This window comes from Aplidium turbinatum, chromosome 7 (genome assembly GCF_918807975.1).
Source record: "Aplidium turbinatum chromosome 7, kaAplTurb1.1, whole genome shotgun sequence".
Taxonomy (NCBI): Eukaryota; Metazoa; Chordata; class Ascidiacea; order Aplousobranchia; family Polyclinidae; genus Aplidium; species Aplidium turbinatum.
The window spans coordinates 5,962,645-5,983,194 of NC_137478.1; the positions used below are offsets into that span (position 1 = coordinate 5,962,645).

At 39.9% G+C, this 20,550-nt stretch overlaps 2 protein-coding genes across 5 annotated transcripts in view; one reads left to right on the forward strand and one right to left on the reverse strand.

Annotated features, from left to right (window-relative positions):
• Nucleotides 1–652: 652 nt before the first annotated feature.
• On the forward strand, nucleotides 653–10,733 carry LOC145774357 (kynurenine formamidase-like). The gene is made up of 8 exons (XM_082585585.1): nucleotides 653–857; nucleotides 1,337–1,529; nucleotides 4,374–4,422; nucleotides 4,704–4,789; nucleotides 7,271–7,541; nucleotides 8,731–8,875; nucleotides 9,393–9,497; nucleotides 9,802–10,733. Exons 1-8 carry the CDS (start codon nucleotides 828–830, stop codon nucleotides 9,871–9,873), a joined length of 951 nt encoding a protein of 316 aa, XP_082441711.1. The 5' UTR covers nucleotides 653–827; the 3' UTR covers nucleotides 9,874–10,733.
• Nucleotides 10,734–14,774: 4,041 nt separating this feature from the next.
• Nucleotides 14,775–20,550, reverse strand: part of LOC145773995 (far upstream element-binding protein 3-like) — a 48,035-nt gene continuing 42,259 nt past the window's right edge. For 2 of the 4 annotated variants that reach the window (XR_014289990.1, XM_082585123.1), the window contains one exon: nucleotides 14,775–15,645. The gene's annotated coding sequence lies outside the window, so the exon portion shown is untranslated. Of the gene's footprint in view, nucleotides 15,689–20,550 lie in introns of all 4 variants that reach the window. The other 2 variants (XR_014289989.1, XM_082585121.1) reach the window with 1 other exon arrangement.

The window sequence follows — 20,550 nt, forward strand, 5'->3', positions numbered from 1 at the left end:
GGGTCCAGGGGGCGATCTCCCCCCTCCTAAAACACAGAAAAGTAACTGTACGCACGATGTATTTGCAAGTTCGTTTGTTTTGTTAAAATCGCCCTCCATAAAACTAGTTGTTGGATTCACCCCTGCCATTAGGCGATATTCAGGCTTATCTGAGTTCAGAGCAAAGTAGGCTATTGTGTGCATGGCGAGATGCGGGATTCGCATCAATAATGTTTGCAGTCTACAGAAAAAAAGCGGATGCTCAACCATCTGTGACGTAAATTAATACAACGCGAAAGCGTAGGTTGCGCTGAAGCTGAAAATGATGAAGCAAAACAATATTGGATATAATATAAAGTTGCTGGTGGGCTACTATGTCAGTCACAACACATTATATCCATTCGCTTGTGACTGTGACTCAACTGCTAGAGTTTTGCTTTTCGCAAGTGTATTATATACTTTTAAGGTTTTTCATGATTGGCAATGGCAAAACTAGGCTATGCAAATACATTAGCTCGTAGCCTACTGCAAAGGAAAGGAACCACAGCTATGAAAGTGGCATGAGAAAGAGCCTAAGAGGTATACTTTTGTTGGGATAGGCGGTTAGGCCAACACTTAAGGTGAGAAAATGAATTGGCTATTTCGTGCCATAGTCGTGAGGTTTACTTTGAGGTTGGTTACATCGATGGTTTTAGTTTTTGTGTATTTGAACATTGCAAATTATGCTTGATCCTAAACAGTCTTAATAAAAAAATACAAATTTGCTAGGCAGTAGTTTACACAGCTGATCTTTGGAACGTGGAAGGATAAGGCCACCGTATTAAAAGCTGAAAACTGGCACTTCAAACATGTATCAAACAAAATTTGATGGCTTGATTGTAAGTACATCTTTTCATTAGAATTTATGACTTACTTATAGACAATTTTATTGATTAATTCGAAATCATGATGTAGGCCATAGCCTAGCCTATATATATTTTACTGTAACCCAAGGGTCACCAAACTACGGCCCGCGAGGTTTGTCCACCAAGGTTTGTTAGTCCATACGGCTTATAGAACTGTGCAGAGAATGTAGGGTAGGCTATCAACATCAGATTGTTCATCTTGTAAAAAATAAAATCTGTTACCATCGTAGTCGTAGCCTATTATAATTTCATATGCCGTTTTGAACCTTTGGTATGCTAGGAAAACTATTAAATCCAGTCCTGATCCTGCTTGTCCGCAAAATGCACGATCCGGTTTTGAACCTGACAATTTTTGAATAATTCTGCAGGATCCAGACTCGATCTAGTGAACATCTCTGAGGCGTAGATTTTAAAGAAAGATTTTAGTAGGCTATACTTTTCTAAACTTTCAGAGCGAATTTTATGCTTCACAATGCTCATACTTCACCAATCGAAAGTCATCTGCAGAAGTAGGAAAAGAATTTTGTTCGCTTTTGAAAAAGAAATCTCAATCCTTCTCTGCAAGTTGCCGTTATGAACAGATCAAATACGGAAAAGAAGAAAGACATTGTATGGATGTCTATTATCCTCAAGACAAACAACCTGGTAAGCTTTAATTAAATGATAAAGACAGGGCCGGTGAACTTTCAAGCAGAGCCACTTACAATGATCACGCTAGTTTGAAACATAAAAACCTTAAACTGCATGAAGCTATAGCAGTGCTTTTGCCGAATCGTCTTAGCCAGTAGCGCACCCAGAAAAAAAATTTAGGGGGGGGGCTAATTTAGAAATGTTGGCCGAGTGATTTGCGACAGTCATGACAGTAGGCCAATGCCCATCCCTTTGATTAATATTTAAAGGCACTCACCGGCCACGGCCCACAACCCACCGGTTGCCGATATATCAGGATTCGTTCTCTCAATCAGATTACAAGTTGGCCTAGTGAACCCCATGGTATTAGAACCATCACCACTCTCATCCCTACGTCCACTCTCGGAATCTTCTATAGATCTCGACTTTTTCGTCATGTATGACAAAATAGAATTAGCTTTCCGTTTGCCAACACAAATAAGTGTGAAAACAACAACTAGCGCAAAAACAGTTTGAAACAAAACGCTAATTTTGTGAACAGTAAATGTGATGTGGACATTTTTCCTGCTTACAAAACATTCAAAATTAGTTCGTATTTTCAATTAAAGTCCCAGACGCTTTCGTCTTTCTGCTCAAATATCGTATATAATTTTACATGTCCGTGTGATTCAGCATTGACGTACGGTACATCGGTATGTCCACCCAGGGGCGCCGGAAGCGGGGGGGGGATGCTCCCCCACCTTCAAGTTAAGGATGGTAGAAGTAGGGGATTGCTCACTCAAAAGTAAGATTGACAACTTACTGGAGGGTCATAATGTTTTGACAAAAATTGATGCAACTACAGCTTGAGGTCTACTGCCATATGTCGCATACTCAGGTGCAGTTTATATGACCTGCCCACGTTTGTACAAAGTGTGTATCGCCAAAATAAACGTAGGAAATATGTGATATCATGTTCATTTAATAGTATTCAAGTCATGATAATGCAGCGGTATACTTCACGCAACAGCGGTAACGGTAAGTAGCCTCAAACTGCTGTAGTGAGGTTTTGCAGATTTTTTAGCACCCAAAATTTTAACCAAATATAACAATTCATTTGATGAGAATAAATTTACCTAAAAGCAAAGAAAACGTTGTGCAGTTCTGTTAATTTTTGAACTTCTTAGTAACCCTCCAGCTGTCCTTTTCGTAGGAAAAATCATTAAAGTGAGTCGTCCCGGTATTCTACTGTCCCTACTTCAAGTTGTCTGTAGATGGAGGGGTAGTGGTGCCCTTTTAAGGTCATGTAAGCTACTGCACATTTTGCAATATAACAATTTCTGCTATTCGGTTTTAGCCTAATTATAATCTTTCATTTTTGGCTTAAAATAATATTCACGCCACAAAATTATGTAACTCAGTAGGTTACATCAATATGACATAGCATGACGCCCTTCTTTGTATACCGGACACTTATAGGCTATCATTACTCAATTGTGAGCTGATAGATGAGCATTATCGCTATAGCTTATCTTAAAACTTTTAAAAAAATTGGTCTTTCAGTAAACAAAAGTGCCCTTTTTTCATAATCCTGCCACTCCCACCAGTCAAAAATCGTTCCGGCGCCCCTGTGTCCACCAGACATTTGACTGCGGGAAAGGGTCGCTAGTCCTCACACCCGTTGGTCGACGTTGCCTTACATGCGAGAGTGGGAGCTCGCGATGTTGGGGGTGCTCAGCGAAGGCAAGTCGACCCTTGTGTTCTGTGCCACATGACCACGAGCGTACTGGAGCATCTGAATTTTAGAGACTTAAAGAAAAGTGCCACCCAAGACCATATCATGGCGTGTTCTTTTTGCCCAGATCAAAAATTCTCTGCTGACTCATTTAAAATTTTACGCAAGAGCAAATCCCAATTTAACACCAAAATTCAGGAAGCACTGTTATGCTACAACCCAAATTTAAACAAACAATTATTTGCTGGAGGCGCGTCCATTCTCCTTAACATTTACTTGATGTAGCCTATCATGTTCCCTGTGGTGCAAACTTTTTTGTAAGTTAGTTATTTATGTAGTTGCCTTTTCTTAATGTAAATTTACTTTCAAGAAGTTGAAATTTATTGCATTTTTTAATTATTTTTAGATTCCTGATAAAGGCTTAAAGTTAAGCCGAAAACGTTCCACTGTTAAAACTATTTGTAAATATGTAAAATATATATTGTTATAATGATCAGCCCTGTTGTATTGTTGTGTTATTCATGTCTAACCTGTAAGCAAAAGGTATAAATCGGGAACATACAAAAGTCAAAAACTTCATTTTTTGTGGCGGGTTTGGGGAGGGGCTTGAGCCCCCTTAGCCCCATGCTGGGTGGGCTACTGGTCTTAGCAAACCTACCGAGACACATAGCAGGCTACTTCTAAATCACTTTCTAATTACCGTACATGATTAGTTAGTGCATTTGAAAGCGTAACAGCTCTTTCAATGCAACGAATATTTTAACAGTTCTACCTTGTTTCAGCATTTTTACTGTTTCTGTAAGCTACTGTAGCAAAGGTTGACTGTCGCATTCAGGCTAATATCCGTTGGTAAAGATTTAGATAATGTGAGGGGGAAGGCAAAACAACGAGTCTTCGTACCCACCTTCAAACATAGCTTTGTGCCTTTCGAGTACACAGTGCTCTTCATGGTTGTCAGACCGACGTCATAGGTGCAAGCGTTCTCACCTTTGACTACAGGTAGCCTACGTATTTCCGTATGTATTGCCACATAAACGAGATGGTTGGAACAATTGGTGATTTTCAGGGTAGGGTATAAGGCATCCTACACCGCCTTTACTCCTTAATTAGATTAAACTTCTAAATCGTGTTACGTTTTTTTTTAGAAAATGGTATTGTCGTGTTTTTTCACGGAGGGTATTGGCAAGAAGGAAGGTAAGAATCTGACTAACTTAGGCTACCAAACGTGTTCTTTTTGAATTAGTTCTGCCAATTTGTTTTGTTGACCATCTGACTTGAACGAACAATTCAGATAAGCAACACCAATCTATCATGGTACGAAAGCAAACAAACGTTTTCACCTGAAAACTGGAGCCACTTTGAGCTAAAATAATCGGAAACATTTTTCAAATATTATTTTTGTACACAGTAGGCTAACTGCCTGACCTTTATCCAGTCATGTTGCAAACTTTCAACTATTAGATATCTTATTTTAGTGCTGCTGAACATGCCTTCATAGCCCAGCCATTTGTCGAAGCAGGACTTGTTTGTATAATTCCAAGCAGAATTCTCTACCCTGAAGGTAAGTTCTTTGAAACGTTTGTAAGCGTTAGCTCAGTGGTTACGCGCCCGGCTCAAGATCACGCGGCGCTGGTTCGACTCTCGGGGTGTGCGCTTAAGCAACGCATTTCAGGACTGCTCTCCATTTAGCGACACCTAGTGAATGGAACAATTCCCCGGTCATTCATTCATTCATAGCTTGTCACGCCAGTGTCGGAGCCAGGTAAGAGCATTGTTTGTGATGTTTTTGAGGTCGTTGTCATCACATGAAGGGCTAAGGGGGCAGTTGGTGAGGATGTGCTTCATTGTCTGATTGTCTAGGCCACAATCACACGTAGGATCAGGAGCAACCTTTTCCATCGGAAAAGGTTGCTTTTATTTCTCCCGACTCCGCAGCGGGTTCTATTAGGCAGCACCACTCTCTTCTCTCAAGGGTGGGAGTTTGTTGAAGACTTTCGGAAGCACTTGGGATGGCAGGATGTTGTGTCCTATCGGGCTCAGAGGTCCACATTTCTAATCGTGCAGCTGCCGCGCTTGTGTGTTCCAATGGGCCGACTTTGATGAAGCTCTTGCGTGACTTGAGTCTTGTTGGAATACGTTTGTGTTCATAGAGAGGGTGGCGTTGGTCGGATATTTGTTTTACTCTTTCCTTTTTTGTAGCGACTTCTCTTCGGATATGAGGTGGAGCTATAGTTGCTAAGTTATAGAGGTCGGAGATTGGTGTTGGACGGAGTGTGCCAGTTATGATTCTACATGCTTGGTTTAATTCGGAGTCAATTACTTTAGTGCGGCTTGACCTAGCCCATACTGGAGCGCAGTATTCAGCGGTCGAATAACAAAGAGCCAGTGCTGTTTGCTTCAGTGTGTGCTCATCTGCTCCCCAGTTTGAGTTTCCCAGCTTTTGCAAAAGGTTATTGCGAGCAGATAATTTTTTCTTGAGTTTCAGTAGGTGTGTCTTATAGGATAGGGTCCTGTCCAGTGTTATGCCAAGATATACAGGAAAGGGGGTGTGTTGTAATGCAGTGTTTTCCCAATTGATGATAAGTTTTTGGCTAGCCTTATGATTGTTCAAGTGAAAGCATGTTACTTGGGTTTTGGAAGGGTTTGCATTTAAGCTCCAGTACTTGTAATAGGTGGAATACTCGGAAAGTGCTCCTGTTAAAGTCTTTTCTATCACCGAGAAGTTTTTTGATTGGGTAGCTAGGCAGAGGTCGTCGGCATAAATGAAACGACGTACGTTGGGGGGTTTTGGTTGATCGTTGGTGTATATGTTAAATAAGATAGGTGAAAGCACAGAACCTTGCGGCAGGCCATTACGTTGGGTTCTCCAGCAGCTTTTGCGACCATTCATCTCAACAAAAAATCGTCTATTTGTAAGAAGTGATTGAATAGCTTGGTTGATTGTGGGGTTCTTGATGGCTTGATCCAGTTTAAGAAGCAAGGCCCTATGGTTGATGGTATCATAAGCGGCAGATAGGTCTACGAAGACTGTTTCAGTGGCGAGTTTCTGTTCGAATCCATCCTCTATTTATTGAGTTAGGTTTAAAACTTGACCGCAACAAGAGCGCCCTGGTCGAAAACCTGCCTGGTCATGTGTGAGTTGGTCGTCTACTTGCGTTGAGATCCTACTTAGTATGAGGCGTTCGTATACTTTCATGAGGATGCATAAAAGTGATATTGGTCTATAATTCTTTGGGGAAGAGGGATCTTTTTGGGGCTTCAAAAGAGCTACTACTTTTGCTTTTCTCCAGATCTTTGGGATTGTTGCACCGGCCAGACAATTGTTGAAGAATTTTAAGAGCCAGGATTTAGCTTTCGTACCAAAATATAGGATCTGTTCAGTAGTGATTCCATCTAGGCCAGTTGCTTTACCTGTTTGCAAGTGTTTGACGGCTACCTGGAGGTCTGCTGGTGTGAAAAGTTGATCGTTGGTTTGTCTTTCGAGCTTGGAGTTGTGGATTGTCTTTCGGCTAATTCCCCGGTAACGACACTTTAACAATCGGAAAACTTCACTCTGCCAATCTCGGTGACTGGCCCTGCGTCAAGAGCCTCTACAAGTATGCGAAACTACCAGGAATAACCAATCAAGGCTTTGTCAGTCCAAGGATAAAGATTCGAAACCAATCAACCAAGCTGATGTGGTTGTAGAGTCAATTATTTTATCCAAACAACCCACGGCTGAACTTCTTCTTACACCACCATTTTTAGATCTTAAACAACACACTTAACCTTATGGCCGCAACAACTGTAAAACGACAATCTTTTTGCCTCCGAGTGTGGCTACAGTTTCCAATTTTTTTTGTAGAATATTCGTCCAAGCAATTTTCGAAAATAAAGAAAAAAGTCACCTTCAGTTGTATTTTTTTTTCAAAAAGCAAATGCTCGTTTTGCCCCGCTTTCTTCTACTAATTTTCGTAACGTGGCCCGTGTTAGCTGCGCATTGTAGCCTAAATGAAAGTAGCCTGAAAGAAAACAAGAATTTAATGTCTTCATTTACCTTTAGTGCGAATTGGCGATATTAATATGCAAGACATGCAAGCAATGGCCTGCATTGCTACAACCTTTCCCAACGCCAAAGACATCACCCTCGTTGGTCACTCTAGTGGTGGCTGTGAATGCATAACTATGGTGCAAACAAGGTGGTCAGAACTTGGATACGATAACGTGGAGAATTACCTGCGAAGTAAATTGGTTCGAGTATGTGTTGCTTGTGGAGTCTTTGAAGTGACTCATTTACTCGGGACGGCAGTAGACGAACCTTTACCGATGACATGGTAATTCACTATTATCTATTTTTGTTTTAATATAACCAGTTGTTATATGTGTTCAGTTGTTATATGTTATATGTGTTTCCGCGCAGCAAAAGGGATTAAAACAATTGCTGCGCGGAAACAATCGGCCACCCCCACTAGTGGGGAACAAACCGACGATGGATTATGATGATGATGATGATGAGTTGGGAGCAGCTGACCAAATGATCTTTCGCTGCTTCTGGCTAATCAGATTGAATTATTCAACACCGATAGGCTACTTATCCTTTATGTTTATGCATTATATATATTGTGATGTAAACCTATGGTATACCGCACTATTATAGAATCTGATTGGCAAATAAAGTTATTTCTCTCTCTCTACTAAAACGCAACTACGTAGCCTATTGCAGCTTATGATTTTTACAGTCTCTTTCCAGAAAGGTATAACCAAGATTTTAGAAGATTAATGTACACGGTAGTAACTAGTACTTTGGTTTTATAAGTTCGTTTCTTTAGACTATGCCTTGTTTTCATCTCATCACAAAGCAGGTATTGTGACTTGTGAGGAGGGCCGGCCATCATTACAGGCAACTCTAAATGGACTCTGGTCAAATGCCAAGCACAAATTGAGCTCAATTTGTTTCACCTTTCGTCGTCGTCGTCGTGTGAGCGTCTGGGGCCGAGGGTCTATCCTTTTACCACCCCAGATTCACGATGTTCCCGGACTACACTGGAAGGCTACTAGAGAGCAGCCAGTCTTTGGTTTCATCATCCATGACACGCAGACCTTCCACGCCATTAGGTGGCTTGAAGATGGAGCAGTCGTTGATGATGTGGCCTGCGGTCTGTTCCTCGGCACCACATTCACAGGAGGAGGAAGAGGCCATTCCCCATTGGTGAATGGTTGAGCGGAAAAGCCCGACGCCCTTACGGAGACGGTTGAGTCGCACCCATGCCTGTCTTGGTAGTGTCAGGCCAATGGGGCGTGTGTCGGCGTCGGGGATGAACGAATCAAATCTGGTGGCGGTTGACTTCCATTCAGAACTCCATTTATGGTCCACCCAAGCAGCCGCAGAGATGTCTTGTACATCAGTTTTGTTTCATCTTTGACAGGCCGATATTAGGCTAGTAGGCTACGTTTTCGTTGTAGGCAGTTATCCCTGGTTGTAGGCTAACGTACATCACACTTGTCCACTGTTTATGTTTGCAGGGAAGAAGCCATGAACCTCAGCCCAATTGCTCATACAGAAGAACTGAAACTCAATTTAAGGAACTATTCGCATTGCAAATTATGTTTTTTATCTGTTGAGCATGAATCACCAACAATTTCAAAATGGACAAACATCTTCCTAAAGGTTGTAGGGGCGTTACAATATTGTGAGCCTACGTGGCATATTTTACAAGCATGTTGTATCAACAGTCTGCGCGCCAATAACCATAGATTGAACAGCAATGAGGTTGCATGAGATAAGACACCACAAATGTTGAATCGGTTATTACCAGAGCAGAGCGAATCGCTCTCCCATACACATCGGCTTCAGTTGTAGGCTACTTTTTTTTTTTCTTTTTTTTTCAGTTGTACAAGTTTGAAACAATTTCGTTATTTTGGTAGATATTTAAGAAAATGCCACTTTTTCTTTCAGCCTACACTGCCAGTCTGCCACAATAAGTAGGCTAAAACTCGAAAAGTACCGTAAGCATTTAAAACGTATTTTATTTTATCGCCAAAATAAACAAAAAATGTTGTAAAATTATTTCAAGAAAACGTGTGCTGGCTAATTGAGAAATTTGTTGGGGGGGGTAGCTACAAACTGGTGGTTCGGGAAACTACAGCAGCCCTTCTCCTCCACATAACAATTTTACTTGTTTCAGGAGCTCGAGAATGTTCAAATTCCATTTAAAAGTGAAACATTGACTAGAATGGACCATTTTAACATCGTAACGACTATCGACGAAAGCGACTCCATTTTAGCGAAGGTAAGGCTCCATGTGAAAAATGCGCTTTAGACTCTTTAGTTTGCGAGAGAATACTTTTAGACTAGTTCTACTCGAGGCAGTTTTAACACCTAAGTCCATATAATATAATTTAGCAAGAAAACATTTTATAACTTTGAGAAAACCTGGTCTTATACGCAGCCTACAGTTCTACTCCACACCTTATCTGTTGGGTTTCGCAGAAGCAGCGAAACGATATTATGTAAACTGCCGCATGAACATATCGTAGGCTACATTGGCTAGCCTAACCAAAAAGGGAAAATCTTCTCTAAAAATTATTTTGCAGATGGCACTGGGTATGTTCGAAAAAGTCGATGAAATTTTGCATTCCCGAAGTGAATCTACATCCAGCAGATGAACGGGAACCGGATTCGTTAAATCTTGCTAGTTATGCTTTCTTGCTTCCTCAGCCTACAGTACAGCGTTTCTTCAAGTTACATAAATGAGAGTTTCCAAAAATCTGGCCACGCTCGATAGAACTTTGCAAGAATTTAGGATAATTTTCGAAACTTGACCTCTGTCATTTAAAAAACGCGAGGAAACGGTGAAATATTTGTTGGCCAAAACCAGATAACCTTGCTTGTGTGTTCTCATTATTTAACCCTTTGCGGTTGTCTGCAAATTTCCCTATGTTCGTTTGTTAGTCGTTTTCAAAATAACTCAATTATTGCATAGGCTATTTGAAGTATAAAAGTACATACCGTCCGTAATGATTACCTTGTTATAATTAATATATTACGGTACGGTACGTGAAGTTCGGTTAAAATGTATGCTGCTAGGCGATGCACAACAAACAGGCTTGCTGGTTCGTCCTTGATGACAAAAATGTGACAACCCTGGATGTGCAGGTTATGATGACCTAAACAGCCTGTCCCCTGAACAAATAGCCTAAGACTTTATAGGCTACGTGGTTACGCACCCGGCTCAAAATCAAGCGGCGCTGGTTCGGCTCGCGGGGTGTGCGCTTGAGCAACGCATTCTAAGGACTGCTTTCCATTCAGCGGCACCTATTGAATGCAATAATTCCCCGGTAACAACACTGCAACAATCGGAAAACTTCACTCTGCCAATCTCAGTAACCGGCCCTGCGTCAAGAGCCTCTACAAGTATGCCAAACGACCAGGAATACCCGATCAAGGTTTTGTCTGTCCGAGGATAAAGATTCAAAACCAACCAACGTGATGGTTCTGACATCATCCCTCTGCCAATAATGTCGTAGGCCTATAGTGTTTTAATAACTTGAGTGGAAATGTTCCTGCGAGCATATTCGTAAAAAAACCTTGTACACTACAGGATAGCCAGCAACCACACAGGTGTCTGTGGCATTAACAAAAAACAGGTGGAAAGGTAAAACAAAGTAGAGAGAAATGGAGGTGTCACTGCAGAAAAATGTACAACAATACTGCAAACACTTCATCTCTTAGTCGAGGGCCCAATTTCCGGTTTCAATTTTGCATTTTAGACTTCTGAGCGGTGGTAGTTTCAAATAAACTCGACAGGTTGCGTCTTCAGGGTTTGCTTTTTTGAAAATCCCGCCATTATTTGTTTACTTAGGCCGCACTACCCTGAAAAAATCTAAAAAAAATTTTTCCAATATTTTTGGAAACTCTGAGATAGCTAATTCAAGATTTGTGAAATTTTGTACTGGTAAGCGGAGGGTTTGAAGCTAAAATAAGGTCTTGAAAGTGGGCACTCCTAGGCATCTTCCCTAGCAACTACTAGTGGCTGCCTTAGAAAGGAATGCTTTATGCAACATTATATCACATTTCTAGCTCCATTGAAAATACCAACCATTCAATGTGCCCAACTGGAGATGATGATAGCCTACTTAGTGCAAATGAAAAAAAAAATCCAACAAATTATCAACATCAGCATGGTCTTCCAAACGTTATTGTAGAATTTGAATTTACACTAAATATTTTCCTATGGATTTTGCCAAGAAACGTAAAGTTGAAACGAATTTAACAAATATGCTCAAGCGCTTATTCACACAAGTCGGCAAGAAAGCAGTAGGCTACCGTATGTTTGCTTTGCAATGAAAGCGACAACTTTGATCGACCACAAATGTCTCATTGACTTCAGCAGCTATTGAAGTACATTACGTTAATTGTTAATAAATTCATTAAAGACTGGTCTTTATGTTTTAAACTTAAAGGTGCACTGCAACGAAAATACATGGCTTTTGTATTTGTAGATCTTTCTGAAATAGAACGTTTTTCAACAATTTTTTTATTTTTTGTGTTACCATTAGGCTAATTAAAAAACCTTTTTTGATTTGAATGATTCTGATTAGTCAAAATTTTTGATAACGTGATTGGCTGGCAACGCCGCATCCAAGGTCTACTGCAGTGTTTCCCAACCTTTTTGACCTTGCGGCACCCTATCAAAGAGATATATAGTTTGCGGCACCCTGGCAAAACTGGATCAATTTTATGAGGTTTCTGTATTTCAAATAACTGTATGAAATGACACAGAATGAGTTGTACACTTGTACAGTATAGCGTGCATAAATAAATGTATTTATTTAAAAGTCAGTGTGAAATTTGGGCTTCACTTCTTGCACAAAGTCCCTTAATATCTCGGGGCACATTCGATAAAGCCACCGGCATTTCTTCCTCGACTATAAGCAGTCGTTCTCGTTTTTATGTTCGTTAATACGGAAAATCCACTTTCACATAGGTATGACGTGGAAAACTGCAGCAAGCAAAAGCACAATAGCTTTCTTTCCAACGCAAGGATATTCATTTTGAATTTTCATCCAGAACTCGTCGAGAGGCATCTGCTTATGCATAAGCTTAAAATTTCCATTGTTACGAATGTCAATTAATTCTTCTTCATCTTTAAGATTCAAAACAATCTGAGAGTCCAATAAAAGTGGATTTCTTTGCAAAATAAAATCATGAAACCTGGCAATAATGATGCGTTTCAAACGTTTTTATGGAAAAAACAGCAACTAGTCAAAATATCTTTTACGCTGTTTTTCCTGGGCGAGAAAACAAAGGCATACCGATGATTATGGGCCGCAGTATTGCAATATCTCAATTATCTCGCGGCACCCTTGAGCATTGAAATTGGCACCCCAGGGGGCCGCGGCACCCCGGTTGAGAACCACTGGTCTACTGTTTTGCGTGCAAACACAAGGAACAAATCGCGTAGGCTACCGAAACAGTGAACAATTTTATGTTAAGGGAGTTTTTACGCCCTTTAAAATGGTGGCTTCTTGTATGGCTCCCGGTTGTACTAACCGGGGAATCGTCAAAGGGGTATCCTTTCATCGTTTACCTCTGAATAATGACGACAAGCTGAAGAAATGGATCTCGGCGAAGAAACTCAAAGACCCACCTGTAAACAAGCACTGCCGTGTATGCAGCAATCATTTTCTGGCCAACGTGATCTACAGGCAGAGCTACAAGGCACCAAGTCCAGACACCTGATCCCTAAAGCTGTTCCTTCTGTCTTTAATTTTTCAAGATATGTGAAAGCCACTGTCAATGCAGTAGCCTACCCACAAAACTCGATCGACCTAGGCAGTGGCGTACGCAGGATTTTCTCAAGGGGGGGGGGGGGGGGGCATTGACGGTATAGCGTAGCCAGGAATTTTGAAAGGGGGGGTTTTGACAACCGGCGGGCGAAGCCCAACGGCGTTGTCGCCTAAGACGACACCCAGCGGCAGGGGGGCCTCCCAAGAAAATTTACTTTGAATTTGGTGCATTCCGAGAGCATTTTCAACAAAAATATGGGTAAGAAAATTCCTGTGAAATGGTGCTGTCAGGTGGCATAGCAAAAGGATAAGATTATGTTTTCTTTGGCATTTTTCGGAAATATAGCTAACTCCCCACGTTAGCTAACGCCATGGCCTCCCCCCCTGCGTACGCTAGTGGACCTAGGTACAGGTGTGTGAGTACGATCAGGCGTTTGGATCGAATAGCAAAGCGAGAAAACAACAAGACTTTGAAACAGTTTTGGCTAACACAGAGTCATTCTCCTGGCAACATTCGCTTCCGATTATTGTCGGCACGATTACCACACATAGGCCTACACCAAGGGTCTCAAACACGCGGCCGCGGTGCATTTTTAATCTATAAAATAACTAACTATTAAAGTACCGTAAGGTCCATATTTGTTCTACAAAACCTGAAAATGCCCATCAAACTTCCCCCGGACTTTTTATCACTGCTGTCGCGCCATTTTATTACGTGCGAGAAACTCGTATTGTTACATCACAATCACATTGCCTATTCACTTATTGTGTGGTCATTGCAACAGTAACCTTGGCATTTGCTGAATAAAGTTCTTCAAGAGTTAGTTTTTCCGCTTTTTTTGAAAGTACAAGTAGAACTCGGTTAATCCGGATTCGATTTGACCGGCGATTCCATCCGGATTAACCGATGACGGTTCTATCAAGCCTGACTCATTTGTACTTCCAGTTTCATCCGGTTTAGGCGAAGATCCGGATTAACCGAGTTCTACTGTAGATTGTAAGATTTTTGCTTTCCAGGTCCGTCGTTTTGTTTGCGCTCTTTTTTGTTTTACGTTAGCGTTCGCACAGTGTTTTTCCATCTCTTTGTATTTACTACTTTTTCTTGCAATCTCACGTTCTTGGAGGGCTCTTACTCCTTTTTTTTTATTACGTTTTAACTGTGTGTATGTTGTTTATTGACTTCTTATTGTATATTGCGGCCCTCGGGTTAATTTACAAGTGTGTATTTGGCACTCATAGCAATTTGAGTTTGAGACCCTTGGCCTACACCACCGCAAATTTTCCATCTGCTTGCTGTAGGCTACTAAACGTTTTCAGTAGGTACATAACGTTTTAATTCCAAAAAAAGAATATAGCTAAATTTCATGTCTCAAACGTAAGCTTTAGGTGCATACAAACCAAGATATTTTATCAGCACGTGTTTCCACGTCATAATTTTGATATAAACTGGCAAAACGGGCTTTGTAATGAAGCGTCACGTGGGGGAGGGGTTAACAAAAACGTTACGTTGGCGTCACATGGGGAAGGGGGGTCAAAAATTCGGAAAAACAGCGTTACGTAATATTTGAACGCTCCCTAACTGTAATTATACCTACCTGAACTGTGGTTTCTGTATAACTAGATTTTATATCAATCTCCTGAATAATCAATTTTCTAAACAGATCTCGACGCTCTAACTGTCCAGACTCCAGACAATTAAATTTCAATCATGAAACCATGTTTGACAGGGTTCGCACCGAATCCAGCCATTCTGCGATAATTTGCACCAGCAACACCAATCTTGTGCTTGTGAAGCCATGTTTATTTATCTGTACAGTAGCGAATGAAACGGTGAAGCACGAGTAAAACAATTCCACCGAAAGTTTCGTGTAAACTTAATAAAAAACGAAATACGGAAACAATTTTATGGAAATAACTTTTGATAAGTTTTGGCAGTTGGTCTCCTCACAACGACACCCGCATTGGTGAATGTTCGGGACACGAGAGAACCAAAACAACATTACTCGGCCAAATGAGCACACAAAGCATGGGCTTTTCATTTTCCCATCGCATAATTTACTGCTTCAAGGCGTGCTGTTGTAAAAAAGAATCACAAACAACAGTACTTCCAAAAGTTGAATTGCTGGAGTCGAGTGGCGTGTTCGTTGACATTTTATTCTCTTGAGTTATTTAAACATTGAAAACAGTTTTTTTGCAAATGAAAACTGAATGGCAGCCACCAAGATTTTGCAAACAGTATAATACAAGCCAGCAGATTTTTTGCATTGGCATTTTTTGTAATAAAGAGTTTTCCATTAGGAACACATCAACAGCAGCAAGGATTTGAAAATTATTTCATGAAAATTTACCAGCTATGCTCAGAAAATCATAACGTGACTGCAGCACAAAAATCGCATTCATGGGATGACCATTTCTGATCCTGGCAACAATTTTGCTGCATGACGCAATCAATTATATTAACCCTGTCTTGAGCCACTCAACTCCAAGCACGTTAATTGTGACAATATGCATCAGGTGAAACCATGACGTTTTTATAAAAGCAAAACCACAATTAGAAATAGAGCCAGGAGAGGGGTAATCATTGTTTAGTAAATTGCAGGTCACAAGCCATCGATATACCATCCACGGGAGGAGCAACTTGATCTGAAGCTGGTAAAAAGAATGTTCCAAACGAAGAAATGGCCCATTTACGCTAAATAAACGCAAAATGACATGTTTCAGCAAGAGCCATAAAAAAATGTGACTTTACACAAAATGTAATAAAAAGATACTTCTACTGGTATACAAAGTGCCTCTGACAGGTAAATAAATTCGCTAAATTTACCTACGATACCAAAACAGATGACACTTACAAACTTCCCTGACCAGCAAATTGTAAAAAATATTAACAGGCTACTAAGTTACACGCTTGCAAACTTTCAGCGAATCTGGCAGTCATTCATTTGCGAAAATAAAAAACGGCAACACCGCTGTGACGTCACCCTAGGTGGGAAGGATACATTCTTTCTCTGCGGTGACTTGGTAAGCTATGGTACGACTACTGCAAAACGTGAATGTGTGGGGCTCTTTTGGTCTAAAGTGTGTGCAAAATGAGAATTACCCAAATGAAAATCCGATAAATCCCACTTGATCCGAAACGTACGTGTGCCACTGTCTACAGTTATATGGATTGGATACATATATGTTTTTTACTCATTTTTGCACCCACGGGATATCATGCTTTAGATAACAAGAAACTTATTTATTTGTAATTTACTTTTGTAGCTTTTGGCAAGAGTTCAAGTTATCTTTTGCGTTCATTAAATGCTCAAATTGGTACACATCTACAAATGAAATCACTTGAAGAAATGCAGAGATATCTATAACTACAAAAAATTACTGGTCAAAAAACTCAATCTGGCAGTGAATATGCAGCTGCAATGGATGTGGTTTGTACCATATTTTTTCAGTATCAATTACTGCTTAGAATATATGCATGGATTTTGCATTGTATGCTGTTGCTGTATAAAAGTAATATTTTTATAATGTATTTATCTGTTTTTCACTCATTTTTGCAACCAGAGTATAACATGTTTTAGATAACCAAAAAATTCGTTTATTTGTGATATAGTTTTGTAGCTTTTGGCACGAGTTACACAGCACAAAAAGTCCCCTTTGAGCAATAAAATTACACATATGAATCCTTACAGTGATCTGTCTTAAATCTGACATATGCTTATATAATTTGTATACCAGATTGAAGGTGATTTCACTGATTTGGATGTTGATGAAACTGATACTTTGGCCAGTGATCGATGCAAGCCACTTGTCATGGTCGAAGTTCAATATTGACTTCTGCAACTAAATCGTGTCAGACCAATCCTAAATTTGTGCAAACACTCGTGAAACAGGTATACAAACTATACATGCCCATATACTTTTATATTTGTCGTGTTCCCAAAAGTGACAATTGTATCAGCATCAGCTGGGCTGTGTTATTTCGGTGTTACATTTTTGCAAATGTTAATTATTACACATTTACTTTTCATACAGGTATACTGTACAGACATTGTCTGAACCAATGAATATATGCCGGAAAGGTAGTGATATAACTCTTATTTGGAGACATATCAAGGCAATTCCAAACAAATGTTCCAACACCTGTTAAACAAAATGCTTCTGCTGAGTTCAGCGTTCATGATGCAACTGTCCCTGATGATTATGACTCATCGTGGCACCCATGTGACACCACAACGTAGGCAAACTTAGTACATTTTCAAGGAAAAGTACAGTTTTGGGAGTTGTTTCGATAAATGTAGTGTAATTCAAGACAAAATGTAACATAATTGAATTATAATCAGTTGAATTATAGGAAAATTTGATGAAAAGTTTAGGAACGAAGTTTTGTTTTGGAATTTATAAAATGTAACGTGTTTGCAATGTTCTCGATGAAAATCTCTTTGAATTTTTTAAGTATTTTTCGATTTATATTTATGCAGTGAAGGTGTCAATGAAAACATCGAAGAAAAATGCATTGTTTGCAAGAGCAAGCTACTTGCACTTTTCTCAAGCTCTCCCGTGATTTTGGTAGACCTAATATCCGCCATTTTGTCAAAAATGACTGTTTTGCATTTTACTACGTTTAAAAACTTCATGCATCTCCTGACAAAAAACTGTGCTCCAATGTAGTATGGTTTACGAGATAATTGGTGTGTAAAACCTAACATATTCTAATCTGTGCAAGAATAATTTTCTAAAATCTAACATATTCGTCTATCCAATCAAGTAACAGGAAATTGTCACGTGACCGCCAAATCTCAGCAGAGTAGCTCAGGCTACTTCACATCTTACATTTCTTAGAGTTGCGTGAAGCGGATTTAAAAGCATTCGATAAAGTAGATTGGGTTGAAATGTTGTTAAGCACTAGGCTCCACTAGGTAAGCTTAATTATGCAGCTTAAAAATGTTAGTCCGAGCACACTAGCTTTTCATTAAATGCCGTTTCATTTAGGCTACGTCTCGCCGAACAGTTTGACTTTTCGTAGCCTACACTAAATAGCTTAGTTTGCATAAGTTTATTAAAATTTTAAGGCAGAGGCCTGGGAGTACGCTACCCAGTGTGCTTGGTCATTTCTAATCAACCAAACCAGATGCTGTGTAGCCAATGCAGTAGGGTAGCCTTAAATAAATGCATGGTAATTAAGTAGGCTACCAGCAACTGATTTTAAATCGGCGATAGCCTTTAACCTAGCAGGCTTCTGTGAGATCAGCAAAGTTATCTACAGATTACAGTGACGAAATGATACACAGTTCTGGGAGAAATTCAAAGGCTTACTTTAGGTTTGATTTAGGCTTGTATTGTTGACTCTTGCTATTTTAAGGAGGCCTACCGGTAGCCTACGCTTAGGCTCTACGTAGAAACTATCCATGGAATAACTAAAGCGGTAACGACACCTTGCGGTTCTACCTTCAGGCCTAACAAGAAGTTTGGTTATTTTATTAACACCATTATCCGGTCGACAAATAAATTTGATTATCTTCCTGAAATGTTATGACTGTGATTTAAAACCAACATATCACAGCAAGTAGCAAAAATTTCCTTGAAAAATCAAGGAGGCATCAACATAACGACTTGGTTCAATTATACTGTATGTTAATGCTTCTATTATATCTACTATGAGCAAAGTAATCCACAATTTATTTATTTCAGGGTACTGTACTCTGCCTAGGCAATTTAGTAGCCAATAATCTTATATTAGGCTTTACTATTCAAAATCATAAAATTATAGTGTGGTCAAAGCCAACATTTAGTTTATATTAAGCTTTTCCATACAAAAGCATAACACTAAATAAACCAATAAGGTGGTTAAAGCCAACATCGAGCTTATACAGTCAACCCCGCTTAATCGGCCCACCCGCTTATTCGGACCATTTTGCACTGGTCCCGAATCCAAATCCATTTTTCTGTACAATTTTCCCCGCTTAAACGGACCACCACCACACTTAAACGGACCACCCTCCGCCCTAAAATAGGCCTTTATGGTTAACGTTTTTTACTTTTTGTACATTTTTCTGCGAGGTGACGCGTCAAGAGTTGATGTGGGCAACGTGCTACGTTCTCGCTAAGCCATTTTAAAGTGAAGTAGGCTACAGATAAACAAACGCTTGTTGTCACTTCATAAGGTCAATTGTCATCTATCAGAATTGCAGTAATTGTGATGCAGCACCAAATACTGTACTGTACAGAAGAATGAATGAATGCTTTTAGCGCTTGAATAAAAATGGCAGCAATAACTCGCGTAGATCGAACACTTAAAGAAAAAATAGAGATTCTTAACAAAATGAAAAACCAGCCTTCGGGAACGTCAGAGACGAAGTTAGTCGAGATGGTTCGCCTACCAAAGTCAACATTAAGAAGGCTACGTGTACAGGAGAGGTAATTGCAAGATCTATGGGCAAAGCATGAGAATAATGGTAGTGCAGCTATAGCTTCGCGTAAACGCCAACGAGGTGCTTAAACTATTTTCAAAAACGATGAAAAAATAACGAAATTCGTTCTCCCCGTTTAATGGGACCACCCGCTTAATCGGATTAATTTGGCTTGGTCCGGATGTGGTCCGATTAAGCGGGGTTGACTGTATTAGGTTTTACCATACAAAAGCATAACATTAAATAAGCCAATAAGGCGGATAAAGCCAACATCGAGATTATATTAGGTTTTACCATACAAACCTAATACATTTTTTATGACTAGTTATCTGGCAAAACCAAATATACGCCATATTTTAATAAACAAACAAAACACCTGGCTTAAATTTTATTTATAAAAATTTTGTTTGCTTGTCCGCTCCAGCCTTCCAAAAGTCAACTTCGAGTGTTTTACCTTGTTAATTTTACAGCTATAAACACAAAAAGTCGTTAATCTCGAAAACTTGAAAATGGCGGATATTAGGTTGTGACAAATCACGGGAGAGCTGCAAGCGATGTTGCAAACCCATTTCACCTGGTGTTCCCGGAGGCGCAGCGATTAAAGTAACGCAATTCTGCCACTGCGGTTATGTCTATACATGACAGAAAACCCACGCTGAGGGGGAAAAGTATTAAAATTGAACTGGCTTGTATCATGTTTGACTGTTTGTGTAGGAATCGCATTTGCATTCCCAGAAGATCGCAGTTAGAATTAAGGTTAGTTTTAGCATTCACACTTCACAGCCACGCCAGTTTAATCATTGGTCGAGAGAGCTGTATGAATGTATGTGCGATAGTGAGTGTAGGACGGGTAGAAGCGTAGGCCTATATGTCTAATTAGTGTCAAACCAACTTCAATTACTTACTAGTGTAAATTCATGGCCAATCGTCTTCGTTGATCGCTTTCAGGAGCAGGTTCTGAAGACCACAAATATGGTGCAAAAAGACCAAGTGATTTCAATTGTCACTGGAAACCTAGTTTTTTAGGGTACAAAAGGAAGCCTTTTATAAGGTATTGTAAAATGCCATATTGTGCTTTGTGTTGCAGAGTTTTTTTCAGAGTGTTTTTCAACATGAAAATTCACGCTGCGCATTTCAAACTTAGTTT